The 20,156-nt window shown below is 36.0% G+C and overlaps 3 protein-coding genes across 18 annotated transcripts in view; 1 reads left to right on the top strand and 2 right to left on the bottom strand.

The window, feature by feature from the left end:
• Window positions 1–2,930, top strand: LOC122402812 (zinc finger protein 92-like). The gene is made up of 4 exons (XM_043405926.1): window positions 1–380; window positions 495–1,581; window positions 1,642–2,204; window positions 2,280–2,930. The coding sequence occupies exons 1-4, from the start codon at window positions 321–323 to the stop codon at window positions 2,877–2,879; spliced, it is 2,310 nt and encodes a 769-aa protein (XP_043261861.1). The 5' UTR covers window positions 1–320; the 3' UTR covers window positions 2,880–2,930.
• A 1,304-nt stretch (window positions 2,931–4,234) lies between these two features.
• LOC122402819 (peptidyl-prolyl cis-trans isomerase FKBP8-like) lies at window positions 4,235–6,526 on the bottom strand. Of its 7 annotated transcripts, none has more exons than XM_043405935.1 (5): window positions 6,486–6,526; window positions 5,559–5,893; window positions 5,253–5,452; window positions 4,884–5,185; window positions 4,235–4,818 (listed from the first exon to the last, which is right to left on the bottom strand). In XM_043405935.1, the coding sequence occupies exons 2-5, from the start codon at window positions 5,865–5,867 to the stop codon at window positions 4,511–4,513; spliced, it is 1,119 nt and encodes a 372-aa protein (XP_043261870.1). In that variant the 5' UTR covers window positions 5,868–5,893; window positions 6,486–6,526; the 3' UTR covers window positions 4,235–4,510. The 7 variants fall into 7 exon arrangements, with proteins under 7 accessions (XP_043261870.1, XP_043261875.1, XP_043261872.1 ...); XM_043405940.1 differs by having other exon boundaries at window positions 5,559–5,867; XM_043405937.1 differs by having other exon boundaries at window positions 5,559–5,889; window positions 6,486–6,523.
• Window positions 6,527–13,419: 6,893 nt separating this feature from the next.
• Window positions 13,420–20,156, bottom strand: part of LOC122402848 (glucose transporter type 1) — a 52,705-nt gene continuing 45,968 nt past the window's right edge. For 4 of the 10 annotated variants that reach the window (XM_043405981.1, XM_043405984.1, XM_043405988.1 and 1 more), the window contains one exon: window positions 13,425–14,891. In XM_043405981.1, the coding sequence (XP_043261916.1) occupies window positions 14,765–14,891 (127 nt within the window). In that variant the 3' untranslated portion in view covers window positions 13,425–14,764. Of the gene's footprint in view, window positions 14,892–17,422; window positions 18,612–18,896; window positions 19,196–20,156 lie in introns of those variants that run through there. The other 6 variants (XM_043405982.1, XM_043405990.1, XM_043405980.1 and 3 more) reach the window with 5 other exon arrangements.

The raw sequence follows: 20,156 nt of genomic DNA, 5'->3' as shown, positions 1-20,156 counted from the left end.
ATGTTTGTCAATTTAAAATATGTAACACAGTATAGAAATTAAAATATTACAATCAAAAAAGTGCACTTTTACATAGTTCTTTAGTTACTTAATTAAACTGATATACATATGTGAAAGAGCAGATGAATTGTATTCGAACTATGCCAATGTTGTATATTCGTAGCCATCTTTTTAGGTTACATTCAAGTGCAATTGTTTTATAAAACTCATAGAATATTTAACTAATTTTATATCTTACACGAGAAATATCCTATATTTCTACCGTCTTATTGTCAAATGAATTGTTCATTACATTGTTATCTTTTGAAATTGTTTAAACAATGTCAAATGATAAGAATCAAGAATCTAAAATACTATCGCTTCAGTCGTTCGATAGTCAGGTAAGATTACTCAAGAAATAGTAATAAAATCATAGTATTATATAACTATAGTTTAACATTGAAATAACTGTTTCATGAAAATACGTTTAACGAGCTTAACGTTTACTTTATTAGGATGTTTCGATACTGCAAGCAGTGCAAAACATATCTTCGGAAACTAACGAAGCATTCGACTACTTACAAGAATGCGTAAACAATTTCGGAAGCAAAGATTCGGGAATAAATTTACTTATTCCTACGAATAGCTCGAATACAGGGTCACGATTAGACGTTAACAACAAATACAAAAGCGCCAATGCGAATAACGCAGATTTCAATTTCTACAAAATTGGATATATTTCTTTACAAAATGAATCGGAGAACAAATATATAAAAATGGAAAACGCAACTGCGAAATCCATCGTCCCGTTCGCTGGAGGAAATATATACGATGATACGAAAGTAATACAAACCACGAACAATAATACAATCAATTCGATGGACGTGAAAGGTAACGACGTGTCTATTAAAATAAAGAAGCCTTTTATATTCGAGACAAATATTTTTACACGAATCAAGGACAAATCTCACACTTCAGAAATTAATGACGAAAGCAATGATCTCGAAACTAAATTTGTGACAGCGGCTAATCGAAACAAAATTAAAATCAACGGGTTAGACATATTACATAAACAGGTCAAAGCGTGTAGCCAATGTTCGATGACGTTCAGATACAAAAGACATCTGGATCGACACTTGGAAGGTCATCAAAAGAACAATTGTTCTCATTGCAATGCAAAATTTGCCAGGCGAAAACACCTCGAGATACATTTGTTCCGTTCGCACGGTGAGAGAGCAACAAAGTATCCACACTCCTGCGATGTATGTTCTCGTAGTTTTCCTAAACGCACTTTGCTAAATCGCCATCGAGCGAAGCATAGCTATGAGAACGGCAAAGTTTGTTCAGACTGTGGGGAAATGTTGAAAGCGGAGGAGGATGACAAGGTGCACAAAGAAAATCATTGCACGAAAATGCAGTTCAAATGCAAGAGATGCTCGCAAACATTTAGCATCGAACAGACGTATTTGATTCACATTCAGAACCATGATAACCACAAATGTCCAAAATGTGAGGTTACTTTTGCGTCCAAGAAGAAAGTGCACGAGCATTACAAAATGGTGCATTCATCGAAGTTGAATCATGGCGAAATATCAAACAGCGGTGAGTTAAAAAACGAAATAGAGAAAGGTGTCAAATTTATGAGAAATCATTCTTTTGTAGGTGTTTATTTTTGCGCTGACTGTAGGCATAGTTTCGTTAAGAAGGATGATTATTCCCGTCATTTAGAGTCTACTTCTCATCTCAGTAAAATAAAAGAAGCACCTCCGAGGGGCATTTTTACATGCTCGGTTTGCTCCAAGAAATTAATTTCACAAAGAGCGCTCGATCAACACGTCAGACGTATACACAAAGGGGAAAAGAGATTCGCATGCAATATGTACGGTTGCATGTTTCAATGCGCAAGAAAATCAGATTTGGGCAGGCACAAACAGTTGCACGTTGAGCAAAGAAACGTTATATGCGAACAGTGTGGTAAAACTTTTACCAGCGTTAGCATTCTCAACGATCATGTTCTCTACGTACACAATAAAGAGAGGCAATTTATATGCGAGGAATGTGGCAAAGCATTTAAGCGAAACAGTTTATTAAAAAGGCATAAGTTGTCGCATCAACAGTATAGACCGTTCGCTTGTATGCAATGCAGCACTGCTTTTAAGAGATCGCATCATCTCACTCGTCACATGGAAACGTGTCATAGAATTACACTCGAAAGGAAGAAAAAGGTGAATTTCTATATTTCTTTAGCAATGAATACGTATTATTTAAAGGAAATGTACATTTACGATGTGATTCAACAGGTTGTAAAACTTATGAAAACTGAAGACGGTCATCTCGTTCCAATACCAGAGAAACCGAAAAAGCTTAAACCTAAAAAACTGAAGATCAAAGGAGGATCCAATGTAGTCATAACGTCAAATGAGAAAGCTATATTTTCTGAAAGCACGGATATCATCGACGAAGAATTTAATTCTAATTTGGAGTTACAGTCGCTGTCTAATTCTGAGGAACTCTGTGAAAATCCAACGCTGTCGTTGGAACCTAATTTATTAGCTACTGATTCTGCCTCTCAAGTTCTTTCATTAGTTGATATTAATACGGAACAAATTGTTACCGTAGAGGTTACTAGTCCAAAGACGTTGACGATGAACGATCTAATAGATCAGTTTGAAACGAACTGCACTGAAATATTGAACCTCAGTAATTATCACGATTTGGAGTTTCAACATGGGATTTTGAACACTGATCAACATTTCTACGATCATTCGAGTTATTCCGAATTGTCGTTAGGAACCGTCGAAGGAACGTCATTTTTCGTAGATTCGAACATTAACAAAGTAGACAATTTGCCAATGGAGAATTATTTAAATCAACCGTTTCCATTATTTTTGAACCTTTAATCGAACTGAAAATTGTATAAAAAAAATATTTGAAACCGCCCAAGTTACTTTAAATAAAATTAAAAATTTTTTATCGACGATCGGCAGGGAAATGTGATAGGTTTTGTAATACTTAATTTTTGTTGAAATTTATTGCGCATTCAGTGAACTGAAATATAACAAATTCTCTCTATTTGTAATTGTTTATGTTAAATTTGATAGAAACGTAATGTATAAATAGCGTTAAAGATGTTATCTATCTTTTAGTTTTAAAAATATATTTTTTAGTCAATACACCTGGTGTTTAATTGTTATTTATTGAAATTAAGTTCCCATTATTGTAGTTAACAATTTACCGACCGGTAGCGGTTGATTAATCGGCTATCGGTCGGTAAGCGTTGGTCGGTAAAGAAGTTGATCAATACGCTATCGGTCGGTAAGCGTTGGCCGGTAAAAAAAGTCGATCAATAGGCTATCGGTCGGTAATGTGTTAAGTAAACCAATATTCATATCGTCTATGGAAATATCAAAGAAATTAACAAAATGGCGGAAACGGACGCGTAATAAATATCCGTGTGTTTGTCGTATTTACGACTAAAATTTTGCTAATATGATATCATTCTTTTTGGAAACATTGTACAGAATTTTAGCAGTGACAATTAGAACAATATTTATCATTATTGTAACAATTCGAATCGAAAAAGTAAAGAAGCTGCTGGTAGAACAGCGAAAGATAATTATTGATAAACAATTCTTTCCAATAGTTTCCAACTGTACGTATCAAAGAATAATTGGAAATAATTATAAACCACTTATCGATATCTCGACGATGGCTTGGCTTCTTACATGGGCGTAAATGGACTTTACACCATCGAAGGACGCATTGATCGAGCTTTATCATTATTTATAATTATTCATCAATAGATACGCACAGAACCCAATAATCAAATATGCTTCACTCGAATGCATAATCACTTGGGGAAAAAAAACTTCGTCATAGTTACGACAACGAAGTTCTCACGTACTTCTTGTTTCATTTGTTTTTAACGAATTTTCAATGATGCAACGAAGATGAAAAATTAATCGAATCAGCAAGAACAAAGCAATGTTATTTTGGAATTAATCACACTCATGAATAAATAGTTAATACAATAACACAAGTACGTTTAATTAGAAACATCCATTGGTCGTGAAGTATACTTTTAAACGCCCTGAAAATTGTTATCCTGGAAAACACATTATATTGACAAAATTTTACAGCAACATGCTTTACACGAGGTATATATTTATTCACAATATGTACATTCTTAATTTTATATATATATATTTTTTTTTTAACATATAAACTGTAAATATTGATTTGTAAAAGTCGATAATTAATGTGAATGTACTATATAAATAAATAAACCGTAAAGAATTTCAGCAGACAATGTACAATACAAAATTCGAACAAATTTCGATCAATATTTAATCCTCTTCTTTTATTTATCAATGCATTATTCAAAGTACCATGGTTTTACAGTTTGTTTGCTTTTTATACCTATATTTCGTAATAAATAAATGATTCATTAAACGATCACGTATCGGTACATTTTCGAATATTTATCCTGGGTGTTATTTTATCAATTCCATTCATCTTCGCGATCTCGTTTTCAAGAAATAACTCTGTACAAAAGTACACCGACGACTGCTGCTGTCGCGCCACCTATCAAGCTCCACGTAAGCTTCGAATTCAGCTCCACGTAACTTTTAATCGCACCTTTATTCTCCTTTTTTTTAGTCTTACACGTACCAAGCATCTTGCGATAGAGATTTTTCTCATGCTCGGCGTCCTTAGCGTTCTTTTTTCTTAAAATCGCCAACTCTGTTTGAATAGCTTTCGTTTCTGGCTTCAACTTCGCCGCCTGAAGCAATACTTGATACGCCAACGCGTGCTCTCCTTTGTAGTGCAACAGTTTCCCTAAAAATATACATCTTCAGCGTACAGAATTATTGGCAGTATCAAATATACGATACAAATACTACCTTTTCTAAAAAGCGCTTTCACATTCTGCGGCTGACAACTCAAAACACATTCCACACTTTTCAAAGCAGCGTCGTAAGCCTGCGTTTTGATTTGTGCAGCTGCTAGGTTATTGTACAGTTTCATACGATCCTCCAACAACGCTTGCAACTCTGCGTCAGTGGTGCTATCTTCCACTTCGTTTTGATATGACGTACGACTCTCCATCGGTACCAGAAACTCCAATGCTCTACGGTAACACTGAATCGCAAGCGTTGGTTCATTACGAGTGAACCACCAATTACCACGCTCTCGTTTGCTATTGCTTCAAATTAACAGAAATATACAACGAACAGTCACTTGAAAAGAAAGGTATCATCGCAACTATTTACCCAATTTCTTTTCGTTGATTAATGCTAAGACTATCTATTTCTTCTTCCAATTCGACAGATTTCAACTCAACCGTGTACGTAAGAACAGCATCGGGTGGTATGCTCGGCGGTTTTCCTGAATGACCGTAAGCAAATCTTGGATCCACTTCTATTTCAGCGATTTCATCTACGTCCATAAGCGCAATCGCTAAATCTAATCCCTATAATTCAGAAATGGAATAAGAGTTTAAAATAACATTTTGGTAGTCGACTACTCCCTAAATGCTTCGAAGAACAATTAATATGCGTTTAAAACTGAAACAACACCTGAATCACTTCGACGTCGCCCAATTGAATCTTGTGGTCCTCGTATTCCTCGACTACCGTGCCGTCCTTCAATTTGCCAATGATTTTTAGAGTACAAATGTCCGATCTGTTCGGTCGCGTTCCAGGTTTTCCCGGTTTGACGACTTTCTTTTTCAATTGCCCGTGCCCTAAAATGTCTATCCCGTCTTCGGTCGGACGATTGTTCAATGTCGCTTGTGTCATCGGATCTTCTACGTTCGCATCGAAATTTAACTCCTTTTTAATGAAGTCGGCTTGCGTGACTCCTGGTTGGACCGGTTCATCTTCCATCTTCAAGATTTCAACAAACTGACTGACTTTTGGTAAAGTAAAAACAAAATGTATCAAAATTATATAAAAGAAAGTGTTTTAAAATTAATAAAAAGAAAATTCAAATTGGTAATATCTAATCACTTTTTAGTTTGCGATAAGCAATGCGTCATGATTATTAAAAATGGCAACGTTGTTCCGTGCAATTATGAAGAAATGTTTATGAGGTTAAGATTTCGCGTTTTATTTGATGAATTGACGAATATGTAATCGACGGCAAAATGCAAACTCATTTGATAGTGAAAATAATTCGAAGCGGAAACAATAGTACTTACTGTATCACGATAGAAGGTAGTTTTTATACAATAATTTTGTAGAAAAAAATGCGCTTTATTTTCAAAACAGTTAATGACTATAAAAAGTGCTGCAAAACAAGTAATCGTTCTGTTTATTTCTAAAACACGCGATACCGGTTGGTTCGGGTTATTATTTCGTGGGGATATCGGTTTAGGAGATAAACTATGCCCACGTTGAGAAAAATAACAATTTTTTACACGAAATAACACCTTGCGTCGTGTTACAGCGAGCAACACGAGATATTTTATAGTAATCAAACATAGATATATACGCTTTACTTACCGGGAGGGGAAGGAGGGTTGGAAACTCTAATGAAAACTGTGGCTAAATGAAAACTGTTGTAGATTGATGCTTGTTGGAGGTTAAGAAATACCTTGTACAGCGCCACAGGTGACACGCTACAGAAACTAAAGGAATTGGAGGGAAATTTGAATTTAACTTGTGACTATATTGACACTTTTAACAAAATATAATCATTACTTCGCAAAATAACACATTAATGTAATAAATAAATTACTAAATGTTCAAAATATAAATTTATTGATATATGTTGTCATAGATACTTCAGAATAACGAAAAAATGGAGTATTTTTATTATTCTAAATCTAAATAAATAAATTACTAAATATTCAAAATATAAATTTATTGACATAACCCAGACCTAACCCAGACCTAACCCAGACCCTAGATCTGGATTAGGTCTGGGTTAGGTCTGGATTAGATCTCAGTTAGATCTGAGTTAGGTCTGGGTTAGGTCTGGATTAGATCTGGGTTAGGTCTGGGTTAGGTCTGGATTAGATCTGGGTTAGGTCTGGGTTAGGTCTGGATTAGATCTGAGTTAGGTCTGGGTTAGGTCTGGGTTAGGTCTGGATTAGATCTGGGTTAGGTCTGGATTAGATCTGAGTTAGGTCTGGGTTAGGTCTGGATTAGATCTGAGTTAGGTCTGGATTAGATCTGAATTAGATCTGGGTTAGGTCTGGGTTAGGTCTGGATTAGATCTGAGTTAGGTCTGGGTTAGGTCTGGATTAGATCTGGATTAGATCTGGATTAGATCTGGGTTAGGTCTGGGTTAGATCTGAGTTAGGTCTGGGTTAGGTCTGGATTAGATCTGAGTTAGGTCTGGGTTAGGTCTGGATTAGATCTGGGTTAGGTCTGGGTTAGGTCTCATTTACACTGCTGTTGTATTTTGTAATTTCCAAGTGTATGATATCTGTTTGGTTTGGACTTGAAAGAATGTCGAGTGAGACTTGACGAAGGTGCTCCTGAGATCAAAATTGATGTCGAATCACACTCGACATAGGAGTGCAAAGGGTTAAGATAATTTGGATTATTCTAGATCTAATTCAGATCTAATCCAGACCTAACCCAGAGCTAACTCAGATCTAATCCAGACCTAACCCAGACCTAACTCAGATCTAACTCAGATCTAATCCAGACCTAACCCAGACCTAACCCAGATCTAATTCAGATCTAATCCAGACCTAACCCAGATCTAATCCAGACCTAACCCAGACCTAACTCAGATCTAACTCAGATCTAATCCAGACCTAACCCAGACCTAACCCAGATCTAATTCAGATCTAATCCAGACCTAACCCAGAGCTAACTCAGATCTAATCCAGACCTAACCCAGACCTAACTCAGGTCTAATCCAGACCTAACCCAGACCTAACCCAGATCTAATCCAGACCTAACCCAGACCTAACCCAGAGCCAACTTAGATCTAATCCAGACCTAACTCAGATCTAACTCAGATCTAATCCAGACCTAACCCAGACCTAACCCAAATCTAATTCAGATCTAATCCAGACCTAACCGAGAGCTAACTCAGATCTAATCCAGACCTAACCCAGACCTAACCCAGATCTAATCCAGACCTAACCCAGACCTAACTCAGATCTAATCCAGACCTAACCCAGACCTAACCCAGATCTAGGGTCTCGGTTAGGTCTGGGTTAGGTCTGGATTAGATCTGGGTTAGGTCTGGGTTAGATCTGAATTAGATCTGAGTTAGGTCTGGGTTAGGTAAGCCCAAATCGACAATTTATCATGTACTTGTATGTTATCATGTTTTGGTAATCGAAAAAAAAATGAAAACTGTTATTTCAATACAGAGTCGATCTGGTCATATAAGAAATTTACTGAATTCAATAATAAGAGTGATTTGATTATTTAAAATTTCCCAAGCAGTCAAAATGACTGCATTTGACCAATATAGGTATAACACATATACCGGAAATGAAGGAGGGAGGAGGTAACTACAATTATTAATAAACGCATTTATATGTTGTGCAAAAAGTCACAAAATTCTAAGAAATTGTGTCATTATATACGTAATTGTTTTTCTAATTGAAATTAAAAAGCAGTCAAAATTACTTCCTTGGGCAATCTAGTGTTAATTAGGAATTTTACATGTGGCGTTTTCTTTAGGTACAATTTGAACGTGGCCCTCTGGTGGCGAGTACGAGAACCGCCACCACAAATCTGTGTTTTAACTAATTTCATCGTATTTGTTATATCGATCTAAATAAATACCTAACTAATTAACAACACGTTGACTTTACTTAGTAAATATTTTTATTTATAGATTTTAAAAGATGTCACGTATGATCTTTCCACTTAAATTTATCTGTTCAGCTTAAATACATCAATCATAAGTAATTAAAATATTGTAAACAATTGCTACGTATATATATACAATTGGAAATAAAAACATGTTACAATTGTTACAGGCTCATATTTCTTTGCACCAAATCTAAATAGAACGTTTGCGTAAATTAGAAATAATTAAAATGTTTCCCCAGAGAACACGATGGCGATTTAGAAAACAAAAGACAATTCTATATTTATCGAAGATTCATTTCTGGATCGAATAAATTATTTACAAATTGTAGAAAACATTTTAACATTTGGTAATTAAATTGTGAACAAAATTTAACACATTACCGACCGATAGCGTATTAATCAACTGTTTTACCGACCAACGCTTGCCGACCGATAATCAACCGCTACCGGTCGGTAAAGTGTTAAGAACGAATGGGAATCCCCTAAAACGAACGTCGCCCAAAAGAAAATCGAATAGGCCAATAATGGTAGAATCTTGGCATTTTTTTTTTTTAACCAGAAAAACACTTATTTTCGTGCTAAGATTTACGTATAATATACAAATGAGCAGGCATAAACTTGTCTCGTTTGGAATATAATAGCTCTGCGATCAATGATTTTTTTTTTCTTTAACCTGTACCCTACGATCTGTATACCATTCTTAACATTATTACACGCTATTTAGTTTTACGTAACTCTAATTAATATTACGTGTAAACATAATTACGTTACTTTTCACATAACTGTACACATTCACATTTTGGAATAGGCGCCTCCCCGACAAGCGCGAGTCGTTTTTAGTGGCAGTGAACTTATTTTACATATCGTTATTGTGATCACTTTGCTGGACTGTTCCGAATTTCGTTTCTCTCAAGGCTCTAGAAACGTTGCGATATTCAAGTGAATTTTAAACACATTACCGACCGATATTGATCGACTGTTTTACCGGCCAAACGCTTACCGACCGACAGCGTATCAATCAACTGTTTTACCGACCAACGCTACCGGTCGGTAAAGTGTTAACATCGTATCATTCGACTTCGAAACTACGTATACGCAATCATTACACGTTTTTTTTTTTTACGAAAGTCGTGGTGAGTGTGCGAAATAGGGCCTCGCGTAAAAGTTAATCGTTATACGTATATATTTATGTAACATTACAGTTTTAAAAACGAGCTAATTGTATCGTTTGGATGAATTATAGCGAAACCAAGTGTATTTTTTTTTTCCTCTTTTTTTTTTGAACACTTACATGTTACGTTAGACCTTCGAAAACAATAGAAACGTCCGTGGCGTTATACCTTCGTTCAATTAGAATATTTATCGAAACAACGCTAATCGTAAATTTGAATCCCGACGAAGGTAGAAATAATCGTTCGTAGATCGTTTCTTGATCTCATTTCGCTCGAAGATTCTCGGTGAACATATATCACAGCATGCCTTTTCTCAACAGGACGATAGAGAAAACAATAAGATTAAGTTCTCTCGGTAACGCGAGACGTCTTTTCGCTAATTATTTATAGCTGAACAAATTTCAATTGCGTGAAAAGTAAAATCGATATATCTTAAAAATAGTTTTCTAGGGCGGTACATGTCTCGTTCGATATCCGACTCACTGACTCGTTTCCAGCTAGAGCCGATATTTGCAATCACGGGTTTTCCAAGCTTTGTAATGATTTTAAAAGATCGATATGCAGCCATTACGAGCGAGACACGTACAAAAAGTTCATCCGTTCACCCGTACGTGTATATCAGCGAAGTTTAGCGATTTTATTATCAATTGCCTTGTGTTACGTATCGTGCTACTATAAACTAGTAGCTATGTATGTATTTATAGTCCCTAGTCTAACTATCAGTGATCGATATCTGGGAATCCTGACAATACCTAGAGTGCGAGGAAGTCTACGTTAGCATATTTTCAGTTCGACAGCTTTTTATTGCCTTTCTCACTGATTCTGTATGATTTGGACAGCTTACGATTAAAAAGTTTCCCTTTATTTTACTTCTTCCCTTTAACTGCACGTTTAGTAATTCATGTTTATTAATCCCTCGCTTCTGTTCTACGTAGATCATGCGAAATGGTATTTAACCTTTCGACTCCGTACAGCAATGATTCTTAAGACGACTTGACCCACACCCGGGGGATCATTTTAAGAATCATTATTGGTAAATTCATTACGGAATGAGAAATGTGTACAAAACTGTCTAAAGATCTGCACAATCGACGATGCATACATCAGCAGAAATAAGTAACGAGAAATTAATGTAATCTCAAGTAATGCTCTACGTGTCGACTGATTCAAGATCATAGTGTTTCGTTCCACTCTATAGAATCTGTTTTCAATAAATTGTTTGACGTAGGTTCAAAGGTTGTTCGTTCTGGAACATAAAAGTGGGCGGTTAAACTCTGTTAACCGTGTTAATAGCATCAATCGACAATGCATATATCAGCAGAAATAAGTAACGAGAAGTTAATGTAATCTCAAGTAATGCTCTACGTGTCGACTGATTCAAGATCATAGTGTTTCGTTCCACTCTATAGAATCTGTTTTCAATAAATTGTTTGACGTAGGTTCAAAGGTTGTTCGTTCTGGAACATAAAAGTGTGCGGTTAAACTCTGTTAACCGTGTTAATAGCATCAATCGAGTGAAGCGATGAGACAATGGAAACAGGTATATCGTTTGAACGACACAATTCATTTTCTTGTAACTCTATTTTAACAGGGAATTGGATATACTATAATAGTATAGGATTATTATACACTTACTTATGCAACGACGTGGTAAATACGATAGAAGTATACAGTATATACATATATATATATACATATTGAAGAAGTTTGCCCGAAGAACTTGCATAACATCGAACGACGTGCACTTTTGGTGTGAAACGTTAACGATACGAATGCAGTAAGAAAAGGCATGCCTTGGAACACGTGCAGGGTGCTGTTTTAACATCATGGTCCAATCGATGGGGTGGAAACTTTCAATATCGATCAAAATTTCACTTAAGAATCGTAGAACAAAAGTTAACTTTCAATTTGTCTTGTTTTTTGCCTCGATATGGATTGTAATTTCATTTCAGTTTCAAGTTACGTTCTTTGATGTAACTCTCTATAACCCTGTATGTTTTTGTAACTGAAATACATGTTAAATACTGAATACTAGTATTCGATAGATATAGATCGATCTGACATTTTGTATTTAATCTTAAACACTCCTGCAATTAGTATGGAACGACTCATCGGTGTATAATAGTATTTAATATTATGCGTCTGATGGGGGAAAAAGAAAATATTTGTATATCACATTTGAATAGAAAGTAAATTACATCTTCAAATTCAATTTCTGTGTTCGATGCATCATGAAAGCTCTTTAAATTTTGGTAAATAATGAAATTAATCATTTTAAGATGTATTTGATATTTATACAGAATTTGTGAACATGAACAAATAAATAATTATATTGGTAAATATACAGAAAAATTGATAAATTCATAAAATTATATATCCATATCAAATTTAAACAACAAACTTTAATTGTTTCCATGAACACGACGTTAGGTCTGGATTAGGTCTGGATTAGATTTGGATTAGATCTGGATTAGATCTGGGTTAGGTCTGGATTAGATCTGGGTTAGATCTAGGTTAGGTCTGGATTAGATCTGGGTTAGATCTGGGTTAGGTCTGGGTTAGGTCTGGATTAGATCTGAGTTAGATCTGGGTTAGGTCTGGGTTAGGTCTGGGTTAGGTCTGAATTAGATCTGGGTTAGGTCTGGGTTAGGTCTGAATTAGATCTGGGTTAGGTCTGGATTAGATCTGAGTTAGGTCTGGGTTAGGACTGCATTAGATCTGAGTTAGGTCTGGGTTAGGTCTGGATTAGATCTGAGTTAGATCTGGGTTAGGTCTGGATTAGATCTGGATTAGATCTGGGTTAGGTCTGGGTTAGGTCTGGGTTAAGTTTGGGTTAGGTCTGGGTTAGGTCTCATTTACACTGTTGTTGTATTTTGTAATTTCCAATGTGAGACTTGACGAAGGTGCTCCTGAGATCAAAATTGATGTCGAATCACACTCGACATAGGAGTGCAAAGGGTTAAGATAATTTGGATTATTAACTAATCCAGACCTAACCCAGATCTAACCCAGGCCTAAACCAGACCTAACCCAGATCTAATCCAGACCTAACCCAGACCTAACCCAGACCTAACTCAGATCTAAACCAGACCTAACCCAGACCTAACCCAGATCTAATTCAGACTTAACCCAGACCTAACCCAGATCTAATTCAGACCTAACCCAGACCTAACCCAGATCTAATTCAGATCTAATCCAGACCTAACCCAGACCTAACCCAGACCTAACCCAGACCTAAACCAGACCTAACCCAGATCTAATTCAGACCTAACCCAGACCTAACCCAGATCTAATTCAGATCTAATCCAGACCTAACCCAGATCTAATTCAGATCTAATCCAGACCTAACCCAGATCTAATCCAGACCTAACCCAGACCTAACTCAGATCTAACTCAGATCTAAACCAGACCTAACCCAGACCTAAACCAGACCTAACCCAGATCTAATTCAGATCTAATCCAGACCTAACCCAGATCTATAAATAGTGAAATTTAAAACAAACATTTTGTATAGCTACCTAATAAAATAAGTGAAATTTCCCCATTTTTAGCTCCGAGGTCCGCCATTTTACCAATTTTTCTATCTCCGCCATTTTGTATTTCATTCTACCAAAAAAAATTGCAAAATTAAATTGAAATATACTCTAAATAGCCCTCAAAACCTTACGAATATTTATCGATTCTCTATCCTTCGAAATAATTATTGAAAATCGGTTTAAATTTCTAGATTTCTACATAGAGGGCGCCCCCTTAAGTACCATTGTGATTTTAAAGTAATTGCATGGCTTTCTAATCTCATTATCAATGATTTCCAAGACCTGCTATGTCCTTTTAAGTATAAAATAATTCAGGGGTATAGAGAGTTAACGAATTCGCCTAATCTCGCAATTCTAAATTGTTCGTAATAACAGCTAACACCCGCTCGTTTGCACCACAGCGCCCCCTGTACCTTTAAGAAGATAAAATGATCTGATTTTCAAATGCTTTTTACAGGCACCGTATAAGCACCATGAAAAGATAGTTTTCGCGTCCATGGTTAAAATTCGATAAATCTCATCCATGGAAAATTCAATCTCGAGTTCGATCGACGGTAACGGGGCCAATCATATTAGAGTGCAATCAGTTATAAAGACGACAGTGATACAAAAAACGACGTATAATCCGAATAAACCCTAACGAAATTAAATATAGAAAATTCAAGTACATATTACACCTTTTCTCTGGGGTGGGGGGTTTCGTTAAACTTGTCGCATCTAGCAATTTATACGTTCTATGTTCTTCGATGTCGCGCCAAGTTCAAATCCTCGTCGCGATCACGGTCCAACTTCCGGGACGCGTGTATATTCGTTCGAACGTAAATGTTTAGGCACAATCACTTTCGCATCATTTTTCGTTAGATATTTCTCTTCTTTTTTTTTTTTTAATCGCGGTCTATCTATTCGTTTCGTGCCGTGTCCGTTCGTCCCCCATCATTCTTACACGCTTTACCGGTCGCCTATTGTTTCTAAATACTCATTGGCGGAAATAACGTGGCCGTGCGAGGGGCGTTTGGTGTTTCGTTATCGAAACGTTCGCAAAAAACGTGATTATCGTTACTCGTCCCAGGCACGATTGCACGATACGTCACTGTGGTAGCTCTCAGCGACGCTCCAGCCGACGTTCGTCGCGTTAATCGCACGACGTATGCTGTTCCTTAAGAAAGCCGCGCAGGCCTTGCTCCTCTCCGTGATGATCTCGTACAGCTGATTCTCGAATGTGAGGCTGTTGGCGGTGAGCAGTAGCGGCAGTGGTATCGACGCGTTCATGATCACTAGATTACCGATATTAAGAGGAGCTGTTTCCCATTGTCAGACACCGCTGTTCGGAAAGCGTGGCGGGGGAAGCGGGGGCGGTGGTCTCTCCGGCTGAGCGGGAGCGCCGGAAGATCGCTCGGATCCAGCTGCAAACACAACTGTTCGAGCCAGATTAAACGGATGCAAGTTTTCGTTCCACTCGACGCACTCCCCAACAGAGCTGGGCACCAACGACAAACTTTCGATCAATTTTTATCAATTTTTAACAAATTAAAACCATTCTGGTCTGCGATTCTCGCAGAGTTTCCCCCCTCCACCGAACACGAATTCCTTTGTCAGTCTAGATTAAAAAAAAAATTGTTTTTGGTTAACACATTACCGACCGATAGAATATTAATCGACTGTTTTACCGACCAACGCTTACCGACCGATAGTGTATTAGTCGACTGTTTTACCGGCCGATAGCCGATTAATCAAACCGTTATCTGTTATCTAGATAAAAATGTACCCAACTCTGCTCGTTAACACTAATTTTGGCATTCATCTATAAAACTGTTTCAATTTAAGAGACGACAAACAGCAAGCGTTCTACGATTCTTGTAGAAAGAAATTGTTACAAAGAATTTCTATGTTGTTTGTATGTTGTTTATGGCATGAATGTCCCTTCGAATTACTGATACGTTCAGGCATTAACTATTATTAGTAATTGTAAATGGTATTGAAATTAAGACAAAATTACTATTAAAATTGAAATTATACAGGGTGTATGTGAAACAATTTTATTCGAATAATATATGACGAATAAAAATGTAGCTATTTATTCGATCCAAAAATCATTTGAAATTATTTATTTTTCCATGGTAAAACGTAATTTCATTCTTTTAATGTGAATCCTAATTTTTGTGAAACTACTAACAAATACAGAATTGTTTATCTTTTATTCGATATTTGAAATTTTTTGCTGGTTAACACATTACCGACCGATAGCGTATTAATCGACTGTTTTACCGACCAACGCTTACCGACCGATAGCCGATTGATCGACCGCTACCGGGTCGGTAAAGTGTTAAGAATTTTGTTCAACTTTTATAAAATATAAATCTCATGAAATGTATTCAATGTTTTATGTTTTATATGTTTCATCAAAAAAATTGAAGAGACTTTCATGAAACTCTTCATTTTTGAATTTTGATGCCACATGTAAAATGTTTCACTATTATTATTAACAAACAAGTTTTCCTATTCGTAATATTTTCCCAAAAAATAATCTACAACGTTTCCAAAGGGACACCCTGTATAAGATCTAAATCACTATTATTTAATTTTTTTCGTGATTTTGATCACTTCTCTGTAACGTATTTAAGATAATGTAATTAAATCTTAAATTATTCTTAAGATCTTAAGAGATTTAATTATGATAGTAAATATACATATTTAGTATACTTTGGTAACTATGCAAAAAGTTCCATATTTATACAGACTGAACATTTACATATCAGAAACAAGATAAACTGTACCTAAACTTTACTATGATAAATCGTTTTGAATTTTAAAATCGGATTATGAAAATTCAAAATTCCTCTCTTATTATACATATAATTTTACGTACACAGTAGTCTCAATTATGCGTTGTTATTCTTATAAGTTAATGCAAATGAATTTAATTCTTTTTTGTTGCCAGTGTCCCTGAAAACATAATACAAATATAATTCATTATTAAAAAAATCAACAATAAATAATATCACTTTCCCATGGCTACTGTCTCTCTCACAGTGAGCCTTAAATCCCGAAAAGGGATAAAAGCTATCTGGAAAACACGAAAATGATAATTTCCTTATGATCGTATTGTGCTATAGTGGTCAAGAATACAGGATTGCCTTCTCCGCAACATGAACTTTGTTTCAACAGTTCTAACAGATAGTTGCGTGGCAAAACTGTTGCTCTAGTTGGTAAAAAAGAGGCAAAAATACAAGACACATCGTAACATTAGTATCGTAAACACATTTCTTATCGCAATGAACTATCAAAGTTCAATACATGTTTCGTTATTGATTATTCCTTCAACGTTCATTGAATTTTGATACGACGCAGCAATTATTCTTGATAAAACTGTGTTTAGGTACATCGTACTGCTATTAGAAGCCAAAAGCAATGATGAAGCGAAAGTATTTACTCCGAGAACCATAAAGAACTCTGTAAAGACACACCGAAGAGAAGAATACAAGTTAAACGCACCAAATGCAGTGCATCGGATCATTTTAAGCAGTACGACTACTTCCATAAAGAACCGGAACAAGATTATTTGTCAAATTTATAATAAAAATTAAGGCGTCTCATGTATTTTGCCTCCGCTTTCCAAAAGTAGCAACACTTTCGCCATATCGTGTCAACTAATTGCAAGAACTGTAAAAACAAACATCGTAACACATTTTTGGCCACCATTATGAATACATGAGATCACTTACAACTATTAATGTGTACATAACAGGGATATAGAATGTATCTATAAGATATGTCCATTAAAATGATTGTTTCGAAAGATCTCAAAATTTTAAGCATGTGTACTACTCGTATCAGTTGAACGATGATTAATGGGGGGAAATTGTGCCTTCTATTTTACGTTCCTGTATTTAATCGTATAAATAAGCTCGAGGGCAAGAAAATTTCGAAATAAAAATGCAAGAGATTCAATAGTTGCTATTTAGAATCTTTTCTTTTTTTAATCTAAATAAATTAAGATACATTCATGCGCACATGCTCATTATACCATTCATGCTCCAACTGCGGTAGTATTTTGAAATCGGTTTTACAGTTTCATATAAAAAAATAATAATAATGTGATATCATTTGTTTTAAAATCTTTCAAAGTTTGATATTCGTATAACTTCTTATTCTTTTATGCGTTTACATTTACAGATCCATGGGGACCGTATTTGTGTCAATGCGAAACCCATAATGGCCTACCTGCGTTTAAACTACTACAAAGGCCAGTGTTAATAGCGCATAATATATATATATATATGTGTGTTCTTAAAGTGGGAATAAAGCCAATATATCTACCGATTTGATTTATAAGAATACTTGTGATTGATTAGAGTCAGATATACAATAGGACAGATTATCATACTGCGCACAGATGATAGAACAGATACGTATGTATACGTATCATAGAGCTTACAATGCCGACTGAGTTATTTTCAACCACGAACAATAATTCCTTGTATTTACAATCGCTATTTATTTATATCATTATTCACATATTTTCGTGTCGGGAATATAAGCTCTAAAACAAAAGTACTTCAACTATATTCAAGTTTTTAGTGTGTTGGTGTATTTCGCTGAAGCAGTGTGAATGGTGGAAAGCCACAAGTATAGCTATTATGATCGATGCATGAGATGCGAACAGAGTTAAAAAATGTGACAGCGAATTTGAGGATAGTTAACGGATAATACTGATCCAACGTCACCCTGGAAAAAGAACATTACGCAATGATAAATTGCATTTAAATCAATACGAGAGACACACCGCTTGTAGATTAAAAAATAATTGTAAACTTCTACCGGATTCCTTACCCATAGACTAATGGAAACTAGAAACGTAAAATTTTTAGGAAATTTACAAGGATACCGATGTAAAGATTAAATATCTAACATCTTTAGTTACGTCTGTAATATGGTTATAGTGGCTTCTTTGTCATTTACAATGTGATTATGTTTCGGATTGCGCTCTCCTAATCTGCTATTGTCAACAGAAAAATATAGTGTGATATTGTTCTCTGCTAGGACCACTTGTATGTCTTGTAGTAGCGAAGCAGCAATGTAATTTTTGACTTTTCATATAATCAGCGCTTTTGATTCCTCTGCACTTTTGAATCATACTGAAAGCAGAAAAATAATAGTCGCAAATAAATTTAAAATGTATCACAATGGAAACTACAAATTAACAAAACTTTACAAACATACATAGATGGCGTTATGGCATGCACGATGATAGATGGAATAAGCGACAAAGTAACAAACAATTCTTTCAGAGTTTATAACTTATTAAAAGACTCTTTTTGATACTTTTTGTTAGCTTTTCAGGCAGATTCAAAGAATTGTTTATCGTGTAAAGACGGAAATGGCTGACGTGGACGATCTTTGGTGAGGTTTTTAAGCCTTACATGAATCAGGATGTGGCTTCTCCTCGGCCACCATCAGGGCTGCACTCTCTGCTGGCGGTATGTGTCCCTCTAATGCATTCACACAGTTTAGCATGCTCCTGCAAAACATCACGCGACTTGTCCAAGTTTCCTGCTTCTTCATACATGTCTATCGAATCTTTCCTTCTCTTATTACATTCCAGATCTTCGTCGAGGGCATCGATTCAACATGCACGTTGTAGAACCGCGGCTTATCAACAACTCGTCAACGTAAGTTACATATCCATTTGTTTCTAACTTTTTTTTCTTACTTTATCGACCTGGATTTGAATTTGAAAATTTCATGGTTTGCGATACACCCCGATTACGATACTTTCTCTTTGCATTACGATACGTTATAACGCCTTTTGTAAAGTTACCATTAGTCGAACTTTAATTTCCCGCCCATTTTTTTGTTTTCCATTGTTCCACCTACTTCCGTGAATCTTTTTTCTCAAAGAAATGATAATTCATTTCACAGTTTCTAATCTTGTGGTTCACTGGCCTGTGTAGTAGACTTGAGACATATACTTATTCAAACGCAAGAGTATATATGTTACAGTGAAACACCGAAATCTGGAGAATGTCGACTTTCACCGGTGAACGTCGACATTCACATAGTCGCTTAGTGTATGTCCGAAATATTTGCTAAACACCCTCATTTCTGACTTACACCGGTAAATGTTGACATTCACCATGCACTAATGGTGAGTGTTGAACATGTTGGGAGATTTATATTTTCTTCCCCCGTAATTCAGTCGCTATAAAACGTCACAAGGGTGACCGTAACTTTTTCGCCCCTCTTTCTGAAAGGATCTAACCCAGACCTGAGTTAGGTCTGGGTTAGGTCTGGATTAGATCTGGGTTAGGTCTGGATTAGATCTGAATTAGATCAGGGTTAGGTCTGGGTTAGGACTGGATTAGATCTGGGTTAGGTCTGGATTAGATCTGAATTAGATCTGGGTTAGGTCTGGATTAGATCTGGGTTAGGTCTGGGTTAGGTCTGGATTAGATCTGAGTTAGCTCTGGGTTAGGTCTGGATTAGATCTGAATTAGATCAGGGTTAGGTCTGGGTTAGGACTGGATTAGATCTGGGTTAGGTCTGGATTAGATCTGAATTAGATCTGGGTTAGGTCTGGATTAGATCTGGGTTAGGTCTGGGTTAGGTCTGGATTAGATCTGAGTTAGCTCTGGGTTAGGTCTGGATTAGATCTGAATTAGATCTGGGTTAGGTCTGAGTTA

This window comes from Colletes gigas, unplaced genomic scaffold, assembly GCF_013123115.1.
Source record: "Colletes gigas isolate AHSC1104 unplaced genomic scaffold, ASM1312311v1 Colletes_gigas_Sc00040, whole genome shotgun sequence".
In the NCBI taxonomy this organism is placed as follows: Eukaryota; Metazoa; Arthropoda; class Insecta; order Hymenoptera; family Colletidae; genus Colletes; species Colletes gigas.
Note: the sequence above shows the minus strand (reverse complement) of the source record. Positions and strands in the feature narration are given on the sequence as shown.

Coding starts and splice junctions, on each gene's coding strand:
- LOC122402812 (XM_043405926.1), top strand. CDS start 321: ATGTCAAATGATAAGAATCAAGAATCTAAAATACTATCGCTTCAGTCG. Junction 381..494: donor TTCAGTCGTTCGATAGTCAG/GTAAGATTACTC, acceptor TTACTTTATTAG/GATGTTTCGATACTGCAAGC. Junction 1,582..1,641: donor TGGCGAAATATCAAACAGCG/GTGAGTTAAAAA, acceptor ATTCTTTTGTAG/GTGTTTATTTTTGCGCTGAC.
- LOC122402819 (XM_043405935.1), bottom strand. CDS start 5,867: ATGGAAGATGAACCGGTCCAACCAGGAGTCACGCAAGCCGACTTCATT. Junction 5,453..5,558: donor GCGACGTCGAAGTGATTCAG/GTGTTGTTTCAG, acceptor TCTGAATTATAG/GGATTAGATTTAGCGATTGC. Junction 4,819..4,883: donor GAAAGCGCTTTTTAGAAAAG/GTAGTATTTGTA, acceptor GTATATTTTTAG/GGAAACTGTTGCACTACAAA.